The sequence below is a fragment of the Protopterus annectens genome, chromosome 11.part0 (assembly GCF_019279795.1).
Source record: "Protopterus annectens isolate FY-2018-M chromosome 11.part0, PAN1.0, whole genome shotgun sequence".
NCBI lineage: Eukaryota > Metazoa > Chordata > Ceratodontiformes > Protopteridae > Protopterus > Protopterus annectens.
This window is the reverse complement of record NC_056745.1, coordinates 265,374,659-265,395,985: the sequence shown is the minus strand read 5'-3', so window position 1 is coordinate 265,395,985 and position 21,327 is coordinate 265,374,659. Positions and strand designations below refer to the sequence as shown.

Sequence of the window (21,327 nt, the reverse complement as noted above, 5' to 3'; positions counted from 1 at the left end):
TTCCTCTAGGAAAGTTAGATCTGTAGGTCATGATCCCAACTGATGCATTAACTCAATGCTTTTCGCAAATATAGGGTAATCTGAGCAGAGTGTAGAAGTCTCCCCATTACCCAAATCAGTACCTGAGGCATACTTCAAACTGGGAGTCTAGATGCCTCTTTTCACGTCTTCACTTCCTGGGAACACTTGGAGAGGAATTATCATAGTGGGCAGGAGATGAATCTGGGCCACATACTGTGGTACTTGTCTGTGCTACCTTTCTGTTGCCCTGCTTTTCTGAGATAAAGATGAGGGGACAAAGATATTAGATTGAGGGGTATCTTGGGGTGAAGTTAATGTGCTGTGATCTCCAAGGGATCTTAGCTGTACTCCAGGGCTGCTTCTCTGTCAAATCATGTCTCAAGGTGAGGAACACTGAAAATCTTAGTACCTAAGTAAGCAATAACTAGGTTGACATTGTAGCTGAAGAGATGTTGAAAGGGTTTGACTAGGTCCCAAAACTAAGTTTAACATCTGCAGAGGTGTTGGACTCAGGACTAGGACTAAATGGTACAGCTTGCTAGCATCTCACAACAGTAAACTGCATAACACTGCCACATAGCCAAACTAGCCAGTACATCTGTCCAAAAGGGCAAAAATAAAATATGGAGACAATGAAGCAGATTACCTGTGTGGATTACCTCTGTAAAACAGGTAGAACTAGCTGAAAACAAGAGAACATTTTTTTAGATGTAATTGCAAAATAAACCTTGTTGTATCAGAGTACAGCACCAATTCTACTAACAACTCTGACTACAGCTGGTAACATCTGGGTAGGAACAGACAGAGAGCACAGGAGGAAAAGAACTGAATGACCATGCTTGGTTAAATGAAAGAATGACGGTATAGGCAATACAAGCAAAGTACATGAGACAACAGTTTGTAAACCTCACATCAGGTGCTGAAGTGTGTCTTCCCAATCCCAAGTCGCAAAATGGTGCTTCTGGTGTTCTAGACAAAATTCTCAGTACAACAAGACAAGGCAAAAAGAAAAACTGTCTAACAAGAGATATGGCCAGCCCAACCTACTTAATCTGCCTTCTGCCTGATTCCTTACTGGATAAGCTCCACATTCTAGTTAAGCAATAGTTAGTTTATTTTTATTCCCTTTCACCCTGTCCATATAAAAAGTCACATAACACTTCAATTTCATTATTTCCTCCCTGGTAAGCTGTTCTTATCTCCATCCTGTCATCAAACAATACTTTTTCATGTTTATCTTTAGCCATCCAACCTCTAACTTCAAATTATCTTCTCAATGTCAAACATCCCCTTTACTGGAACAGTACTAACTTGGAAATCAGGCTTTGTTGGTTCCTTAAATGTACTTAAAAATATACGCCTTCTTTCCTTTCCACATAACTGTATATTACATTCTTGTGCACTCTGCACAAATTCTGGCACAAGCTATGCACCGATTTTGTTTGTGCTTTCTGAAGTGCTCTGCTTTGTCTATATCCTAATAATGAGGTCTCAACAACTACATGTAATACACCGGATGGAGTCAAATGATCTCTACAGAAAATTATTTCTTGTTTTCTACTGATGCTGTCATTTTATGTGCATCTTCATACTTTTCAAATGCTCAGAAGTCTACCTGACATCTGCTTTATTCAGCATTAAATATGCTCCAATTGCCTGGCCTCAACAGTTCCAGCAGTATCTAGTTTGATGATTATACAAGGTCAAAGTACAAAACGAGAGAGAGAGTAAGACCAATCAACAAATACTTGAGATTAATGGAAAGAAAAAAAATAGGGCAGTTCTTTTTACAAGAAAACCAAATGACGATGGCACCCTCTATGGAGAAAGGCAATTAATTTGAACTCTAATCCTTCTTGTATCATTTAACTTTTAGTAAAGAGAAACCATTTTGTTTGTTACAGCTAGTCATCTTACAAGACAGAAGAACTTTGAACCAATTCGTGAACTTACCAAAATCTTGGAAAGGAACTTTTGTGTATGCCTTGCGGAAGTTTCTGCTTAAGAGTCTCTTCAGAACATTTAAAGTAATGTAACTCATGCTTGTGTACATGTAGCTGTAAATCCCTATAACTACAGCATACGATCCAAGAATGCCACAGGCTATTATACTTAACTGTAACAGAAAATGAGATAAAATGCTTGTCACAAACAGGTATCAGTTTGCATGTCCAGAGCTGTAGTACTACATGAGAAAGACACAGTCACTCTGTGCAAAGTGAAACACTTACCACTTTTGACCAGATAATGTTGACTGCAGCTACCACCACCATTATACATGAAAAGAGAACCCAGAAGCCAATATCATCCCGGAAAAAAATCAACTCTCCTGAAAAACAAGAGAAGTCAGTTTTTTATACATCTCTAAATTATAATCACTTGATTTTTTAAAACAATAACAGGTTGTTGGAATAAAGGAATAGTAACAAACATGTCAAAGGAAAAGTCACATCTGCCCTTGGTCAGTCCACAACCTTAATCTGCAGCTGTCTGTAGCACTTCGTTGAGGAATTTTGCACTGCGTTGCATTACCAAATGCTCACACCAATAAAACCAACAGATGAAGACAACTGCACAAGCTGCAGTCTTCCCATGCTAATTCACAGAAATATATATGTACACATCATAATTTCGCTGTGGTTCACTTTCCCTCATTATGCGGTAAACATCTCCCCCCATTCCATTTCATTCCGTCCTCACACTTCACGGACTATCTTGTCACTCTTCATTTTACCTCCTAATACAGAGAAATCATCATCTAGGCCATCCTCACCTCCCTGTTCTATGCCACGGTCCCAGGCTGACTTTGCACCTTTCTTCTGCTGATCTGTGATGAGATCCTGGAAAACAGGCTTCATGAGCTTGGGGTCAGGCTGTTAACAGAGACCTTTAAAACAGCCATGACTTCTGCAGAAGGGTCCCGATATACTGTTAGGGATGAGTGGTAAATGACTGATAGTTTGTGTGCAGCATAGTAATTTAAAACACAATCAAGTCTGGAACCGATGCTTCTCCTTGCCTAATCTCACATCCTCCAGCCCCAGTCCCTTCTACTTAAAGAAATCCTATGAAAAGAACAACTGCCAGTGACATTTCCATCCTAACAAAAAGGCAAGGAGGTGCTGCACATCCAGCTAACCAGTGGTAAGTGATCTAGTTTACAAAGCCTTGACAATTTAGGAGTCAACAGACATGGTGATTCTTCAATGAGCTATAATGTCCCATTAAATAGAGCGGAACCATCCAAGTTTGGAAGCACGACTCAAGAAAAGTGAAAAGCAGATGGCTATCAGTCAAGGTATAAGCTGTTTCATATAGAGGATGTTTATGATCCAAGTGACAAGGATTTAACCACTCCAGCATTTCGAAGGCAAATGCTTATTTTACCCTTCATGAGTTGACCACATTATGCAAGTTCAAAACAAAACTGGAAAGCAGAACCAAGCTGGACAAAAACGGCACGGACTGTTTTATTTAAGGTAAGCGCTTTCAGCTAAGCAAATGCCCAGCCTTCATCAGACAAAAGTCACTCCACACAGCTCTATTTTTATATAAAAAAAGTAGTTCACATTCATTAATCGTTAATAAACCATCCGTTGTCTGATGAAGGCTGGGCATTTGCTTAGCTGAAAGCGCTTACCTTGAATAAAACAGTCCATGCCGTTTTTATCCAGCTTGGTTCTGCTTTCCAGTTTTGTTTTGTTTTTTGTTTTAAACAGTTTGAGTGTATATTAGTTTGTTTTGTAATGGCTAGTGGAAATACAGAAGCTGGAATGGAGAGAGGGCATAATGCGACTAATTCACAGCTGTTATTCTCACAAGACAAGGAGCGAGAAGTTATTCTTACCAATAATTCAAATGAAGAGAATGCTTTAGGAAATTTGACCACTCTAGTCAACTTGCTTTTAAATAGAGTTAAAGCGTCATCGCAAAAGGTGGAATTGTGTACTCAAGGGAACCATGCTGACTCAGTTGCAGTTTCCAGAGGTAATTCTGAAACGACCGGTTTCCCTGCAGTGCGTCTGGTGAATCAGTGTACTTCCCAACAAGTTAATAATGCTAACGCATCTTCTGGGCAGCCAAATTGTAGTGGTAACATCAGGAGACGTAGTGGAGAGGTTTTGTACGGTCCAGTTAATGAGTTATCGGAAAACGTTAATGAAGTTAATAATGTTGCTGCTCTACCTACAATGGCTAACTTCTTGGGTAAAAAAGATTTTTTTCAAGTATCTAATGATTCAGAGGGGACAGCCACGAACAGTGAGCGGTTGGTGAGTAACTTTGTTGACAGATTGAATACTTTTGACCACAAATTGTTTAGTTGTAAAAAATTGCAACTAGAAGTTGCTTACTTGCAGGAATGTATCACGAAGAAAGTTGTGCCTAAGGGCTTACGCCAGTGGCGTTATCCTGCAGGTTTGCTATGCAATTCTGTTTTCCATCAAGAACTTTTAACCCTCTTTGATAAACAGGGTTTTGAATTTTTGCTGTCTTTAATTAATTTTTATGGAACTGAGATTATTGGTCTCAAAGAGGAACTTGAAGTTTTGGAGTCTAGCTTGCTGCAAGACAATGATTTTTTGAGATATAAATATGACTATCTGAGAATTTTCTCAAGTATTGAAGCTTCTATTTCTAAACTGGTTCTTAACAAAAAACGTAAAATGGACAGAGACTTGTCAGATTATGCAAACAATAAAGCTTACCCCCACCCCCCCCCCTCTGGTAGTACAGAATTCACCTATGGTTGGTGAAAAGTCTAAAAATTCTACTACTTCAGATACTAATAATGTTAATCAAGAACAAATGCCTGTGTGCAGAAGTGAACGTATTAGGGGCCAAAATAATTCAACTAATGTACATGATCAAAACCAAAATCAGGAATTTGCTCATATTGATAATGAGCAGGGTTTTCCCAGGGACAGGAACATCCAGGACAATAATACCAGATTGAACAAGAGGGGTCAAACACAGAGAAAGAGAAAAGGAAACCAACGGAGGAGATGACATATCCTTTAGAGATAGGACCTGAGATCCTTACAACCCAATGTAGTGACTTTAGGATATATAATTACACTGTTTTAACTGTTGAGCAACCCCTGATTGACTTTTTTTCAAAAGGTTTGTCGTTCATTCCAGATAAAAGGAGTGATCTTGTAAAAACACTTATAGATCTTAAACTGTATGTCCGTAAGCTGAATTTGGCTGTCTTTGGGAAATACACCTTCATTTCTTAATTCTTTTAGAGTGTCAAGTGTATTCAACCCACCTCTGCATTCTGGGTTGAATATTTTTGAAAAACTATGTGACATTGATTTTAGGGCTGGACTTAATAATAACATACAGGATTTGAGAATAAGAAGTAACATATCCAAACATGAATTAGATTTCATCTCACTTCTTAATGAATGTAATGTTAGAGTCATGAAACCAGATAAGGGTGGGGGTCTGGTTTTCATGGACGAATATGTGTATGAAAACAAAATGCTCATGCATTTACAATCTGATACATATTTGAGATCCAGTCTTAATGAAGTGCATGTAGCCTATAAGAAAATCAGGGGAGTGTTGGATGATCTCTTTCTAGAGGGTAGTATTGATTGCAACACCTTTCACTATTTGTCCATGCCAGCACCAAAGGTTCCTACCATTTTTGGCACACCCAAAATTCACAAAAATCTAATTGATCCCCCTTTAAGGCCCATAGTGGACAGACGGGGTTCTATTACTTATGCTTGTGCCAAGTACATTGATGGTATCCTTAAATCATACATCCAGGGGGAACCTCAGATCTGTAAAGATTCCCGGGATTTTTTGGAGAATTTTAATAAAATTGAATACCATTCGGATGTGATCTTTTTGGTGGTAGATGTTAAAGATCTTTATACAGTTATACCTCACCAATTAGGTATTGACTGGACAAGAAATTTCATGTTAGCTAAAAAAGCCACCAATATACAGATGTACCTAGTGGAAACTCTACTAGATGGAGTGTTATCAAACAACTTTCTGGTTTTTTAAAGACCATTTTTTTCTCCAAAATATAGGAATTGCCATGGGGTCACCCTGTGGGTGTAGTTTTGCTAATAGCGTTATGGCGTTTTGGGAACGTAACTGGCTGTTCAATAGTGAACTGTACCAACAACATGTCACTTGGTATACTAGATAGCAAGATGACATGTGTTTTATCTGGAAGGGCCCGCAAAATCTTATCCCTGAGTTTACTGACAATATTTCTGGAATGACTGACTTTCTAGAATTTACGTATTCCATAGGAGTTGATGAAATTAACTTTTTGGATGTTAAAATCTGTAAGGACAAAACTAATAATAAATTTAAGTCTTTAATTTACAGAAAGCCAACCCATTCAAATAGTTATCTCCATTTTTCTAGTTGTCACCCCTTCCATCAAAAAAGGAGTGTAGTGAAGGGGCAATTTGTCAGAGCTGCCAGAATGATCTCAGATGATACTGATTTCATTGAGGAATGTGACAATATTAGTAAAATGTTTCTGAGTAGAGGGTATCCTGACAGTCTTATTGTGGGGACGTTGCAGGAAGTTCAGGGCAAAAGGACCACTGGGCATTTTAAGCCTTTGTTGGGTGGAGGTTTGATGGGTAGAGCTAATAATGACATCATGAATACGGATTCCCCTGTTCACCCTAGAATTAACTTTTTGTTCACATACAGTGTGGACTTTAAATTTATAAGGAAGTAGTGGCTAAGAATTGGAGCATCATACTAGAAGACAGAGCTCTAGTTAAGGTTTTGGGTACATTTCCAAAATACACATATCGAAGGGTATTAACCTCAAAACTTTGTTGAAATGGTCATAGATAAACCAAAAGATAAAATAAAGGGTATGCGAAAATGTGGTATGTGCCCACAATGTAAATTTATTCACAATGATAAGAAAGTGTACATTAACAGGAAAAATTATTTTATCAAGGGTAATTACAACTGTGATACACAGGGAGTAATATATGTAGCTTTATGTGAGAAATGTCCTTCCTTCTATATAGGCAAAACAGAGAGAAAAATAAAGAAAAGAATTTATGAACACCTGTATGCCATAGGTAAGAAGGACCTCACAAATGCACTTGCTAGGCACATTTTAGATTTCCCGGATCATTGTTTTGAATTTTGTGTGTTGTACCAGGTCAGAAATGATATAAGAGGAGGACCCTGGCAGTTGTAGCTGGAAGAGCAAGAGTTATTTTGGCAAATTAGAACATGTGCTCATCTCCCCCCAGGGTTAAATGATTTTGCATCCATAAAGTGTGCACTTAAACTTAAAGCTCTTCTTAGGTAAATGCTATTTGGCAATTTGTATAGCATTTTATAGCAACTTTAATGTGAGACAGCTTCTCTTTGAATTTGAATAATATATTTAATTATTTTACTATCCTTAAGCATTCAGTTTTTTATGCTATTGGGTGGTTTTTTAATGTAGCTTGTAACTTTGTTGTATTATATACACTTTATATCTGTTTTTTTGTATGAATATGTGCTTCTTGAGTAAACATTTGTTTGATACTGACTAAAAAGATTAAGAAAGGAAGGTTTTATAATATGATGATTATAGGTGTAACCATTTTAAATTGATTCATGACAGTGATTGGTTTATTAACGATTAATGAATGTGAACTACTTTTTTATATAAAAATAGAGCTGTGTGGAGTGACTTTTGTCTGATGAAGGCTGGGCATTTGCTTAGCTGAAAGCGCTTACCTTGAATAAAACAGTCCGTACCGTTTTTATCCAGCTTGGTTCTGCTTTCCAGTTTTGTTTTGGTTTTTGTTTTAAACAGTTTGAGTGCACATTATGCAAGTTGCTGGCCAGCTGTACTGGTTTCTGTTACAGTATTGGTGAATTAGAGATCATTATACTAGAGGAGCATCTCTGCTTGAGGACCCTTTCTTACTGAGGTCTCAGGATGAGATCATCTGTGAGACAGTGACATAGTCATCTACTGACATCTTTAGCACTCATTACAGATGAGAGTGCCAGTCAATGGTTTGAGTGCTTTCTTCTTTCGGCTGTTAGGGGTCGCCACAGCGGAACTCGAGTCCACTAATAACTGGCAGTGAATTTTTACGATGTCGAGTTGCCAGCCCGACGCCCAACCTTCAAAGAAGGCACACCCACATACGCACGCACCTACCTGCGTGTCTTTAAATTCACTTGACCGTGGGGAGGACATGCAGACTATGCACAGAATCCAGCCAAGAATCATACCGGAGAACCTCTTGCTGTGAGCAGAGGTCAGAAGTATAATTACAGTGGGAATAAGGCTAGAATATCAAGTTTGCATTTCTCATCTCTGTTCCCAAGGGAGAATGATGTCAGGTTATTGATCTGGATGGACAGGATAGAAGAAAAGAGTGGGTATCCAGGTGAGGTGACAAAGGCTGACTACTGTGCTGGGTAAAATGATAGAAATGGTCCTGATGTCAAGGCTCAACAGGATCCTGGAACAAAGCATTATATTTATCAAATTCCAACATGGATACATTGCAGTTAAAACTGCTAGGCTAAAGTGATCATCTTTTATGACTGGATTATGATGGAGGAAGAAAGAGTCACCTTACCACATGAATCTACATGGACTTCAGTAAAGCCCTTGACTTGCTATTCTCCATAAGATTATTAAAATATTTACAGAATGAAAACATGCAGCAAACTATACAGATCAATGAAGTCGGGAAAGACAGGCTGTTACCACAGAGTTTTAAGGCTCTGAGCTGTTAACAAGCTTTTTCTTGCAATCCAGGGTTTGATTTCTTCAGCCTCCATTTGCCTACTGTGTGACTCAGAAGAAGTCATTTAAACATTGTTCCTACATTAAACCTGCGAAAGTTCCACATGGATCAGTGTTCTACCCCAGTTCAACAAATACAAACAAAATAAATGATTTCAGAGCAGAGAGCACAGAGTGCAGAGATGTAGTCAGAGGAAGCTCTCAGAAAAAAAAAAAGTTGACAAAAAGTGTCCCCTAGGGATCCACGGGTATGATCACTGGCTGCAGTCCTTTTTAATGTATTTTGTCTCAAACTTGACAATGGATCAATCCAAATATGACAGCAAAATTGGAAGGGCAGTGGCTGAAGAGGAAGCTGGTGATGAACACAAAGAGGTGAAAGGTGGCACCTCTGATTCATTCTTGCCAAGTGCACAATGATAAATATGGGGCGACATAGCCTGGATACAGTATGAGCTTACGGGGGGGGGGGGGGTAGCTTAATGCCCTCACATCAGGAGATGGATTCGGGGATTACTACTACAAAAAGAAATCAATGAACTCGATGTGGGAAGGTGGTGACAAGGGCATGCCAGATGTTCAGGTACACAGCTAGAGGTGCAGTGTCCAGGGAAAGGAGACAATCCTGTCCCTTGTAAGGCTGCAGCTGGAACATTAAGTACATTTCCAATGGCCTTAAAGGGAGAAAGAAGCCACATTATTGAAGAGGATACAAAGAAAGGCAATACGGATAACATAGGCGGTCAAAGGGATTTTTATATGAAGACAAGCTTCAGGAATTTTACACACACACACACACACACACACACACACACATATATATATATATATATATGTTTTTCACTGGAAAAAATGGACAGACATAAGCAATATGATAGGGCTGCATAACAGTCAGTTACCCAAAACCAGTAAACATTTATTTAAAGAGGTTATAAAAATATTAAATTAGATTTTCAGTTGAAAAGTTACAAAAGCAGCTAAGAGCAAGATGATTGCCTTAGTTGAATAAAACAGTGGGTAATGACAATAACAACAATCTGGAATCTGAGATTTTCTATTTACCCAGGGTAACAAACCAGTCACTTCAACAGGCAGTATTCCTGGACTTCCTCTGAAAAGGAGGCCTCTGACCAGTGGGCTTGCCTAGTTGACAAATAAATAAAATAAAAAAAATAATAATAAAACAAGCAACTTATACATTTTATGTTATAGATATACCCCCGGATTCACGAATCCTCCGGGTAAGACTTAATAAGTCTTACTCGGAGGCTGCAGTTGAACGGTATGATGTCAGCATGCCATGAATATGCATGAGAGCACGCTGACTCAACCATAAGTCGTGCACGGACCGTGTAAGGAAGCAGGGGGCGTGTCCTACTGCCGAACAGTCAAAATGTCCATGCCCCTGCAAGTGTTTGAAAAGTAAAAGCAAATACACAAGAGCGAGTCCGCTCAAATATCCCTGCACCCAACACCACACTCCCTGATATTGTAAACCCCCATCACAGTTATAAAAAGCAAAACATTAAATTTATTTTTTTTAATTCCCAAAATAGCTGCCCGTATTTGCGCGGGTGTGACCATTGCTTAGCTAGAGTTAGCAATTCTGACATGGAAGAGCATAAGAAAGAATGTTTATGCAAATCACACCAAATAGCAATAGTGTAATGGTAGAGCATTTGCACAAAGAAGAGGCATTCACAGTTCGAGTCCCACCACTCCCCTTCATATTTATTTTTAAATCAGTATATGAAATAATACCAGACAAATATGTGTAAATAGTACTAAAACGCAGTGAAATGGCCAATGTATTAGTGAACAAAATAAATATTTTAAACAATCCTGATATATAATTGCCTGCAGTTAAGCAGCGCTTCACCCAGCGCAATAGAGTTGCCCATAGTTTAATAACGGTTAACCCAGCGCAACAGAGGTGCCCATAACGAAATAGCACTTTAACCAGCGCAATGTGTTTGCGCGGACGTGCGCGCTGCGCCAACCAGGGAACCGAGGAGCAACGTAGAGCAAAGTTGCTTAAATGCAGCCACACCCTCTAGCCTGTCTGGACAGTATGAAAATAAAATAAATGACAAGGTTCGAACCCAGGACTCTGTGCATCACAAGCAAAGTACAGAACCACTAAGCAATGACAACTTACCATTACTAAGCAGGTCTGCAGTCAGTCGAGAATTAAAAAAATGGCCAATCACAAAAAAGTGCGGGAAATGTGGCATATTTAAGCCCCATAGGCGGGAATACACGCCATAACTGATTGTAGCTCACATATGCAGTTAGAATGGCTGGTGTCGGAGAGGGAACACGCTTCAGAGCACAACGTTGGGGCATCGAGGAGTCAAAATACATGTTTTGGCTCATTGTCCACCATCATGAGTCAAGACTCCTGCAGGGCCAGTTCCAAGGGAAGGAGTACAAGGCAGAGGCTTGGAACCGGTTAGCTCATGACCTCACCAGTGCCACAGGTGTTCCTCGGACTGGTGAGCAGGTCCGTCACCACCATGCAGACCTGAAGAGACAGAAGCAGGACCGCCTGAACCAATGGATACAGGAGGCCCGTGGGATGCAGGATGCCCCACAACTGAGTATGTAGCCATGGAATGCAGTATGTAAGAACTGATAATTGAGTATGTATAATGGATAGGTATGTCTCAATATCCCTTCATTTACTTTACAGCTGCAGGTGATCGTGCTGCGAATCAGCAAGCCTATGCTGATAGGCTGCTAAGGCTGCACCATCAGGCAGGTTAGTGATTATTCTGCATGTATTGTTATATAAAATAGGGGAGAGAGCATGAAATAAAGTGTTGTAGTCCAATAATACAGCCATAAAATTGCCTGAATAAGTCCTCTGCATGTACTGACAGATAAAAACGTCAGAGAGGCAGAAAAAGAGTGTAGTAACCCATTAAGAAAGGTAACATGTGTCTGGAATAATATCTCTGCAGGCACTGTCATATAAAATAAGTGAGTGAGTCTGAAAAAAGAGTGTTCTAACCTATTAATAAAGGTATAATATGTCTTGAACATGTCTGCCACATGCACCGTTAAAACAAATAAAGGGGTGAGCTTGTGGAAAAGTGTGTAATGTCATTAATAAAGGTCTAAAACTCGGAGTGTGTCTGTGTCACAGAGTTTGAAATATTGTTGTACCCTTGCATTATACAAATAGTACTGTTTGAAAATGTGCTGGCAACCCAGAGTTGTGCAGTCCCATATAAAGTGGGTGATGGAAGTGCTAGTAGCTGTGAAGCATATATACAGTCCGCAACAGTCAGTTACTGGCTGGCATGCATAAGTAAATCTGGCACACGTGTAGCATGTTATTTTTCCCCCAGAAATGTGAGTGTGTGTCAAGAAATGCAGGGTTCTGTACAAATCAAAGTGAAAAAACATCCTAGATATGTAGATAAAGAAATAGAAATGCAATCAAGAAATATGTAGCAGTAACATCTGCATCCTGCACAGTTAGTATGTCAGATATAGGTCAGGCATATATTGAACTAGCCAAACCCATTACACAACCTAATGCATGGTGGCAAGTGTAATAATACATGTAGGGGATATACACCTGCAGTCACTAGGAATGTAGTGTAGCCTAAAAGGTAATTATAAGATGTTAACCGAGGTTTTATTCTACACCCTACTGTATGTGAATAAACCATGCAATTCCACACCTCAATGGGTATGTGTAATCTTAAATATTTGTTGGGACATATGTCCTACTGTTCTATAAACATTTGCATTCACGTTGATGCATGTGCCCTGTTTAAACACCACAGTCATGGTGGCCTGTTGCTACCAAAATCCCTGCATGCTGTTGGAATATCCACTGTGGTTTAATATATGCATCTGTTATGCTTGCTGTTCAACTGTTGGAACCTTGGTGTGTTGGGTTAATGGGAATATTACTGCATGCTGTTACAACTAATCTGGAATGCTGTTGTTTATGTTGTAATTAAACACACCTACTCACAGAACGTATGGGAAGGCGGGTCCCAGCGGACCCACCTGTCCCTCCTCAGCTGGCGAGTGCACCTGGCACCAGCAGGTCCGGTGCCCAACCCGGGCTCCCCTCCTCCGTTGGTCCTGTGACACCTTTAGGTGGAAGCGCTGCAGGGGATGGGGCTCGCCCCCTCCTGTGCAAGCGTGGGTGGAGAAGGTCCACCTGTCACCCTTCGAAGGGTCCGGGTTGTGGGGCATAGGGAGACCCAACGTTCAGTCACTGATCCCCTATGCCAGCTCGAGGCGAGAGTGGCGCGTCTCATGGGTGAACCTGCCCGTCCTACGCAGCCCCCAGCACAGTCACCCTCGGGGCTGTGAAGGTGCAGTGGTGACTGCCCATGGGTGGGGATCTCAGTTCCACTGTTACCATCTGTGGGCTCATGGGCTTGCAATTTCCAAAATCCGACCCCGTCAGCTATGTTCACCCATCCCATGTGTCATACACTGCCCCTGTATGCGTCGTCTGTCTTGTCTGTTTACCTCCCCAACCTACCTCCCCGGACATACCTACTTCCTCTACCTCACTTCCCACTCTCACCTGAAAAAAAAAACAAAAAAAACAAAAAGGGCAATCTGTACCCACAAAAAAATTACACCCCATACATAGCTGCCCATTTCACACACATGTCCATTGGACATGTAAACTGATAATTATAATTGGCAGTACAACATACTTTGTTGTCCTCACCCCTCTCCCAGGGGTGGAAGGTTTCAAATATCACTCCAAATTTATTGCATATGCACAGCTGTTGCTGGTAAAGAAATTGGCAGCTATGGACCTTCCCTACACCCGTCCTGCACATCCCGAGCTTGTTTACCTACTGTCTGTACCTCTTTGTGCCCCCTTTTTTACCACTTTCCTATCTCACCATTTTCTTTTCTTTCAAAGAAATTAGCGCGGAGGTTAGCGGAAGTAAGCACTTTTAAGCAGTAGTAAGCGGGTTGAAGTGAGTGTGCGCATGTGTGCACTTAGCTAAGTGTCGCGCAAACCTGTGCAGACCCGCTTACAACTGCTTAAAAGTGCCTTAGTCACTCTATGGCAGGGCCCTTGTTCTGCTGAACAGCAAAAGAAAAAACCTCTGCCAGTCTCGAACCCCAGATCATTGACACAATAGACTGCATGAATTACCACTAAGCCACAGCAGATATACAAATAAAGTACAGTTTTGTACCTACCATAAATGTAGATGTCTGAACTGGATAGCATCTGCAGTCATAACAGCTGGGTTGTCCTGTCGTCAGGCAGCCCCTCAGTCGGCCGGATTCCAAAGTCCGGGTCCGGCTTCGGCTGATGTCGCACTTCACCCGACGTCATCTCTGTTGGTCTTCGGGTATAAAGGCATCAGCCGACGCCATTTTCCTCAGTGTTTCTTGCCCCAGATGCCAGAAGCCCTCTTGGAAGGCTAAAATTTTTGGATAGAATGCCAATGTTTCCAAAAAAAAAATAGAGGTAAACACAAAAATAAGCATGTATGTACATATATACAAACAAATACACCATAAAGACTCCCCCACCAGCTAGCTATTAGGGGGTAAACACCCTAGGAGTACCACAGAGGGAAGGAGGGTAATCCTGACTGCAGATGCTATCCAGTTCGGACATCTACATTTATGGTAGGTACAAAACTGTACTATGTCCTTCATGGATGCATCTGCAGTCATAACAGCTGGGTAGAATACCATAGCCAACTAGGGAGGAGGATAAAGGAAGATTATGGTGTGTTTAGGATCCCTTGCAGTACAGCAGTGGCAAACCCTGCTCGGGATCTGGAATATAGAGGCAAATTATAATGCTTGGCAAATGTATGCACGGAGGTCCAAGTAGCCGCCTCAATAATGTCTTTGGTTGCCACCCTCGTAAGAAGGCTGTGGTAGTGGCTGTTGCCCTTGTAGAATGAGGTCTTATGTTCTGTGGAATTGGTTTTCCATGGAAGGAGTAACAGAATCGAATGCAATTTCCTATCCATTTGGAGATTGTCTGTTTGGAAATAGCTCTTCCTTCCCTTCCTGTTGCATAGGCTACAAAAAGTTGGTCAGTCTTTCTGTTGCTTTTGGTTCTGTCCAAGTAGTAGCGTAGCTGTCTATGTACATCCAAGGTATGCAATATTCTTTCCCCTCTGTTTTGTGGGTTGGGAAAGAAGGCAGGGAGGTGGATTGCCTGGTTTAAGGACACTCTGGATACCACCTTAGGCATAAAAGTTGGATTAGTCCTCATGGACACTCTATCTTGGTGGAAGATTAGGAAGGGTTGCACTGCCATTAAGGCCTGTAGTTCTGAAACCCTCCTTGCTGAAGTAATTGCCAGTAGGAAAGCAGTTTTCCATGACAGGTGTTGTAGGTCTGCTGTTGCTGCTGGTTCAAAGGGTGAAAGTGTCAACTTTTCTAGTACGAAGTTTAAGTCCCAAGCTGGCAATGGTGGTTTCCTTGGAGGTTTTACATTCTTGATTCCTCTGAGGAACTGTCTGAGCAAAGGGTGTGAAAAAACAGGTGGATCAAAGCTGTATTCTGCTGAAATAGCTGATGCATGTATCTTGATGGAGGAGTAGGACAGGCCTGAATGGAGAAGTTCGGCCAGGTACTCCAGAATGTTAGGCATATCTATGTTTGACACATCTTTTCCTCTTTCAGAACTCCAAGTGACAAACCTTTTCCATTTTCCAGCGTAGTTCCTTCTTGTTGAAGGTCTGCGTGCTTCAAGAATAATGTCTTTAACTCTTTGGGAAAGTTCTTGATTAGCTGCTGCTATGTGATGTTCCATGCAGTCAGATGTAACGTTTTCAGGTTTGGATGTATGGTGCTGTAGTTGTTCTGAGTTAGCATCAAAGGCATCAGGGGTATTGGCCACATATTGTTCCGAGACATGCTCCTCAGCAGTGGGTACCAGTGTTGTCTTGGCCAGTTTGGAGCTATCAGGATTATCCTTGGATGTTCTTCCTTGATTTTTAGTAATACTTTGTGTATCAAGGGAAAAGGTGGGAATGCATATGCTGTTAGGCCTTTCCAGCTGAAGGAGAGAGAATCCACTTTCCATGCTAGTGGGTGGAATGTCCTTGTGCAGAATTTTTGGAGCTGGTGATTGTGAGGTGATGCGAATAGATCTATCTGAGTCATTCCCCATTTCTTTGTGATGGTCTTGAAGATGTCCGGGTGCAGGTGCCATTCGTGGGCATCTGATGTGGTTCTGCTTAATATGTCTGCTAGAGTATTTTCTTTTCCTGGTACAAATATTGCCTGTAGCTGGATGTTGTAGCTGAGTGCCAGGGTCCACAGTTCCAAAGTCATTCTGCATAGGGGGTATGAATGAGTGCCTCCCTGTTTGTTGATGTACCACATGACTGTGGTGTTGTCTGTCCTTATCATCAACTGGCCCTCTTTGAGAAATGGTCTGAACTTTGAATTGCCAGTTTTACTGCCAGCATTTCTTTTAGGTTGATGTGCAGGTGAAGTTGATCCTGAGTCCACAATCCTTGCACGCGTTTGTCCATCATGTGGGCCCCCCATCCTAGGTCTGAAGCGTCTGTTGTGATGTTCTGGCTTGCTTGACATCTGCGAAAGGGAAGGCCTGGGTTTGACTGGCATGCCTGAGCCCACCATAGGAACTCCTGTTTTATGCATGGAATTAGTGGGATTTCTGTTTCTAGGCTGTGCCTGTGCTGGGACCATAAATTCCTTAGGTACCACTGTAGTTTTCTCATATGAAGTCTGGCAAATGGGACCAAAATTATGCATGATGCCATGAAGCCCAAGGCCTGCAGTACCTTTCTTGCTGTTAACTTGTTCAGTTTTGTTAGTGCCAAGAAGTAAAGAGGGAGTTCTTTTTGTTTTTCTGTAGTTAGGAATGCCATTTGTCTTACTGTGTCCAATTCGCTCCCAAGAATGTCCTTGTTTGGGATGGTATCAGCCTTGACTTTTGTAAATTGACTGTGTATCCCAGTGCTTGTAGCAAGTAAATGACCCTTTGTAAATCTGTTGTCAACTTGCTTTGTTGTCCCTTGTAGCAGGCAGTCGTCCAGGTATGGGTAAATTTGAATTCCTGTAGTCTGCAATGGCGATTACTGATGCCAGGCATTTTGTGAATACTCTGGCAGTAGATAAGCCAAAAGGCAATGCTGAGAATTGATAGTGCTCTGATCCTGCAAGAAATCTGAGGTATCTTCTGCAGATTGTTTGAATGGGGGCGTGCAGGTATGCCTCCTTGAGATCTAGAGTTACCAGCCAACACTCCTTGCCCAGCATGGGAAGAAGTTGCTGTAGGGTCAGCATTTTGAATTTTGGTACAATGATGTATGTATTTAAGGTGGACAGGTCGAGAATTGGTCTCCAACTTTTTCCTTTCTTGAACTAGGAATAGTCTGGAGTAGAACCCCTTTCCTTGCTCTGCTGTTGGTACTTTTCCACAGCTCTCATGTTTGCTAACTCCATTATCTGTTGTAGAGCTTCTGCTTTTGATTTGGAGGTAGATTTGGCATTCCTCTTTGACTGGTAAAGTGTGGAAGTGGAATCGGTAACCTTGATCTATGGTTTGTAAAATCCACTTGTCTTTTGTTATGTGGTGCCAGTTCTTTGAAAATAAGGTTAACTTTCCGCCTAGAGGAGCTGCTATTTGTTCCTGGTAGGCGGATTTAGGATTAAGTCACTGTGGCTGTGCTGTTGTAGTGGCAGTGGTTGTGTCTGAGCCTCTGTTGTTACCTTGCCACTGTCGTCCTCTGTAGGCACCACCTCTAGATTGGTTTCTGCCTCTGGAACGCCTATTCCTGCCCCTTTGAAATCTTGTGGAGTCAGGAAAGGACCAATTTTGGCAGGCCAGTTCCTGCTAAACCTTGGGGTTGAACCTGCAGGAAATCTTTGACCGCTTGAACTAATTTTGCTTTTCTTCCATTTTCTTTATAACCTGCTGGGCAGGTGTACCAAACAAACTTGTCTTATCCATAGGAGCATCTAGCAACTTAGCTTTAACATGATCCGTAGAGCTTGCTCCTTTAGCCATGCATGCCTTCTTATCACTGTGCCAGTCATGGCTGATCTAAATGAAGCCTCCAGTGCATCATAGCCACATTTTAAGGAATGGTTACTAACCTGTTGTATGTTATTTACCATTTCTAATACATATTTCTTGTCAAGAGATTCATCAGTGGTTAGCTTTTAGTTAACTGATCAAGCATAAACTCTTGGTATTGTATCATGTGAAATTGACAGTTTAAAGCTCTAGCTGAGAGAGTAGCTGAAGTGTAAACCTTTTACCCCATCTGTCTAATGACCTTGCCTTTCAGAAGGAATAGGGTTTTAGCTATGGTCATGGCTACTGCCTTGGGACCCTGGGATATAGATTCGGGTCTGCAAGAGGGCCTTGTAAAGGTGGTGATGAGTATCTGGCACCCTGTAAAATCTGTCTGGTTTGGCAGGGGCTGGGGCAATGAATCTGGAGCAGAGCAGACATCATTGAAAGCATCATCTACCACAGAGAGAACAGGAGGTATAGCTAAGGGCCTGTGCTGTGGAAGGCGAGAAAGGTTCTAAGTCTTTTCTGGAATCTGAAAATCTTGTTGCTGCCATTGGAATTCTCGCATGGCATGTAAGGCTTCCCAAAGGAGAATTCTTCTGGAGGAGAAGCAGCTGGAATAGATTCTTCAGCATCAGAATCTTCAAAATTGGAGAAAGGGGCCTCTGGCTGGTCAGTTGTCTGATTCATCAGCCGAGTCATCAGAGGACACTGGCAGGGGCTCTGCCCTAGGTCTCTTCTTTGGGGCTGAGAGGCCCTGTCTGGGTGAGATTGAGATCCTCTAATTAATGAAATTAAATCTTCTGCCAAAGTAAGCATTTGAGAACTAGAAGAGGGCCTGGTTGAGGGGGTTTAACAGGCACTGTTTTAGAAGTCTTGGCTGCTTTAGCCCTGGCGAAGGCCTTAATGGACATGGCTGCTGGAGGCCTAGCAGCAGCACCACGTGCTAGAGACATCCAAGGGAATGGTGTCTGATAAGTCATTGGCAGCCGCCAGTGGATAAAACTTCAGGTCGGTTCAAGAGTTGTAGCAGGGCCTCAGCTGTAGAGATAGATTCAGCTGTACTTTGATCAGTTTTCTCGGTTTCGGAAACCGACAGACACGGTTTGTTTAAGCATGGTTTCGGCCGAAACCGCGGACGCGGTGGCAGTCTTTATCTTTGCGTTTTGGCAGAAAGTGTAGTCGGAGGATCCGGCGACATAATGTACGCAAAATCAGAACGAAAAACTGTTCTGCAAACTCCGACCGGCGCCTAAGCGTTCGGTTGAAAGCACAGGCGGGAACAGGCTGCTACGTGCGTGGCTGGGCCTAAACAAGGCAGACAGTAAGAGGTGAAATCTTTATGAGGTATTTGTTTCCCACAGGTTAAACAATTATTAACTTTTTCTGACATCGGCTGAGGCAAGAAGAGTCTTAGAACCGACCGAACAAGAAAGACTGAGAAAAATGGTGAAGTGCGACATCAGCCGGACCGGACTTTGGAATCCGGCCGACTGAGGGGCTGCCTGACGACAGGACAACCCAGCTGTTATGACTGCAGATGCATCCATGAAGGACATCTTGGTTCTGAAATAAATATATCATGCATTACAATGAGGGAATGTAAATGGAAATTAGGAATGGTATAACACAAATCCTGTTCTGTGGGTCTTTACCAGCAGTTGCTGTGGAATTGCATGACATGACTGTGAAAGGAGAACCAGCCATCCTAGCAGGGAATAATGTTACAGTAGCACCTTACAAACACCACACAGTATCAGACCAGGATAAATACAGGCAAAGTTGAATACAGCAGAGGCCAGACTCCCCAACTGTGACTGCTCTACAGGGATGTCCTTGATTTGTAAACCAATGTTAGCTGTGCCTGAATCACTCTGAAAAGTACTAACTGTAGACAGACAAGTCAGACAAGTGTGGAATCACACGTAGTGAATAATGTCAATAGGTGAGAGTACACACCGCTTGCATGTCAGAAAAGGTGTACTTATACATATGCTCTGATTCCCAAGAAAGTCTCAACTGCAATATGTCAGTAATATATTGCAGGTGTATTTCACTTGTATGTACCTTTCACTGAGTATGTTCAAATATATACCTGAGAGTATCTGAGGCCTGGCAGAGGCAGAAACACACAGGCATATCAGCATTACTGCTGTTACACACTCTGCAAATAGCTTTGGAAGGAGTTCCACAAGCATGCCCTTATTTAGGAGTACAACACAGAAATATCACAGGATGTAGCCATGTACTGCTAGCAAACAACTGTAACAATGCCAATGTGCCACTGCTGAAAAGACTGGTGTGGTGCACAGACAAAGTATAATAGGCTAACCTCTAGCTACCATCTAGATACGTCCACAGGTGTGAGCTACACAGACAGACTGCTTGCCTTGATAGACTAACAGGTACACAGCAACCCTGTATGTTCAGTAAGATAAACCTCACATGATAATAAAAAATGCTCTTTGCAGTTCTGCACCCCTACCCAAAGGTACAACACACCTGTGTAGTCAGGCAAAAACCAGGGCATAGGTAGGCATACTCAGTACTGACCTATGCCCAGTTGTGTTGAGCAGCCTGTGCTAATGTCAACACAAACAAACCACAAACTGTTCAGAAGAGAGTAACGTAATAATTACAGTATAGCAGCTCACAAACACTGCATGTTCCACAGGAATACAGTGCAATAACCACATTTGTATGGCAGTTAATTGTGTAAGTCAGAAAGAAAGTACATACTCCCATGTATCCTATGTTAGCATTTGGAGTGGTGAGTACATGTCTACACTGAGAAGGGTGTACTGGAAGCAGCAACATTCAGGTTTGAGTACAACATGCATATAACTGGCTACAAACCTAGCTTCAAATAAGAGACATATACCAACCTTCTGACTGACACAACGGTGTCCAGAGCAAACAAACATGGGTCCCACCTTGGAAAGCTGAAAAGGCTACGCCTACTTTACCTAGCATTTTATAGCAGTGGGCTGCAATCACAGTGAGTAATGCAATCACCACACAGCAGGCTGCATGCAATTACTGAATGGTGGGCAGCAATTGGTGCAGAGGCTGTCACATGCACAAGTGCAGATACCTAGAAAAGCAGGCTGCACCTGCAGTCCACCCATGCATTTCTATCACTGCAGGTGCTGGGAGATAGAGAGAGAGAGAGAGACACGGACACAGACAGAGACACAACAGAGAGAGAAACTGAGACATAAACCGAAATAGAGGGGGAAAACCCAAAACAAACAACCAAAAAAAAAAAAATAAATAAATAAATAAATAAAATAAAAACCTACAAAACAGTAACACACGGAGCAGGGAAATACAAAGGTAAGGTATGTAACTCACATGTATGTGTTGACATGTAGTAGATGTTCCTGAAGAGTACTCTACACACTGCAAATCATCCATGTGTGGCAGCAGTACGTATCTATCGGTATCTGCATATGTGCATAGGGCAAGAGACATACTGCAACTGTTAGTGAAGGGTGGACAGATATCTGTCATTAAAGATTGATAT

The 21,327-nt window shown here is 41.8% G+C and overlaps 1 protein-coding gene across 1 annotated transcript in view; it reads right to left on the bottom strand.

Moving 5' to 3' along the window:
- TM7SF3 (transmembrane 7 superfamily member 3) overlaps positions 1–21,327 on the bottom strand; it is a 559,640-nt gene that overhangs the window by 26,055 nt on the left and 512,258 nt on the right. The window contains exons 10-11 of the mRNA XM_044087728.1: positions 2,253–2,350; positions 1,975–2,137 (exon numbers count right to left, since the gene is read on the bottom strand). Coding sequence (XP_043943663.1) covers positions 1,975–2,137; positions 2,253–2,350 — 261 coding nt within the window. The remainder of the gene's footprint in view (positions 1–1,974; positions 2,138–2,252; positions 2,351–21,327) is intronic.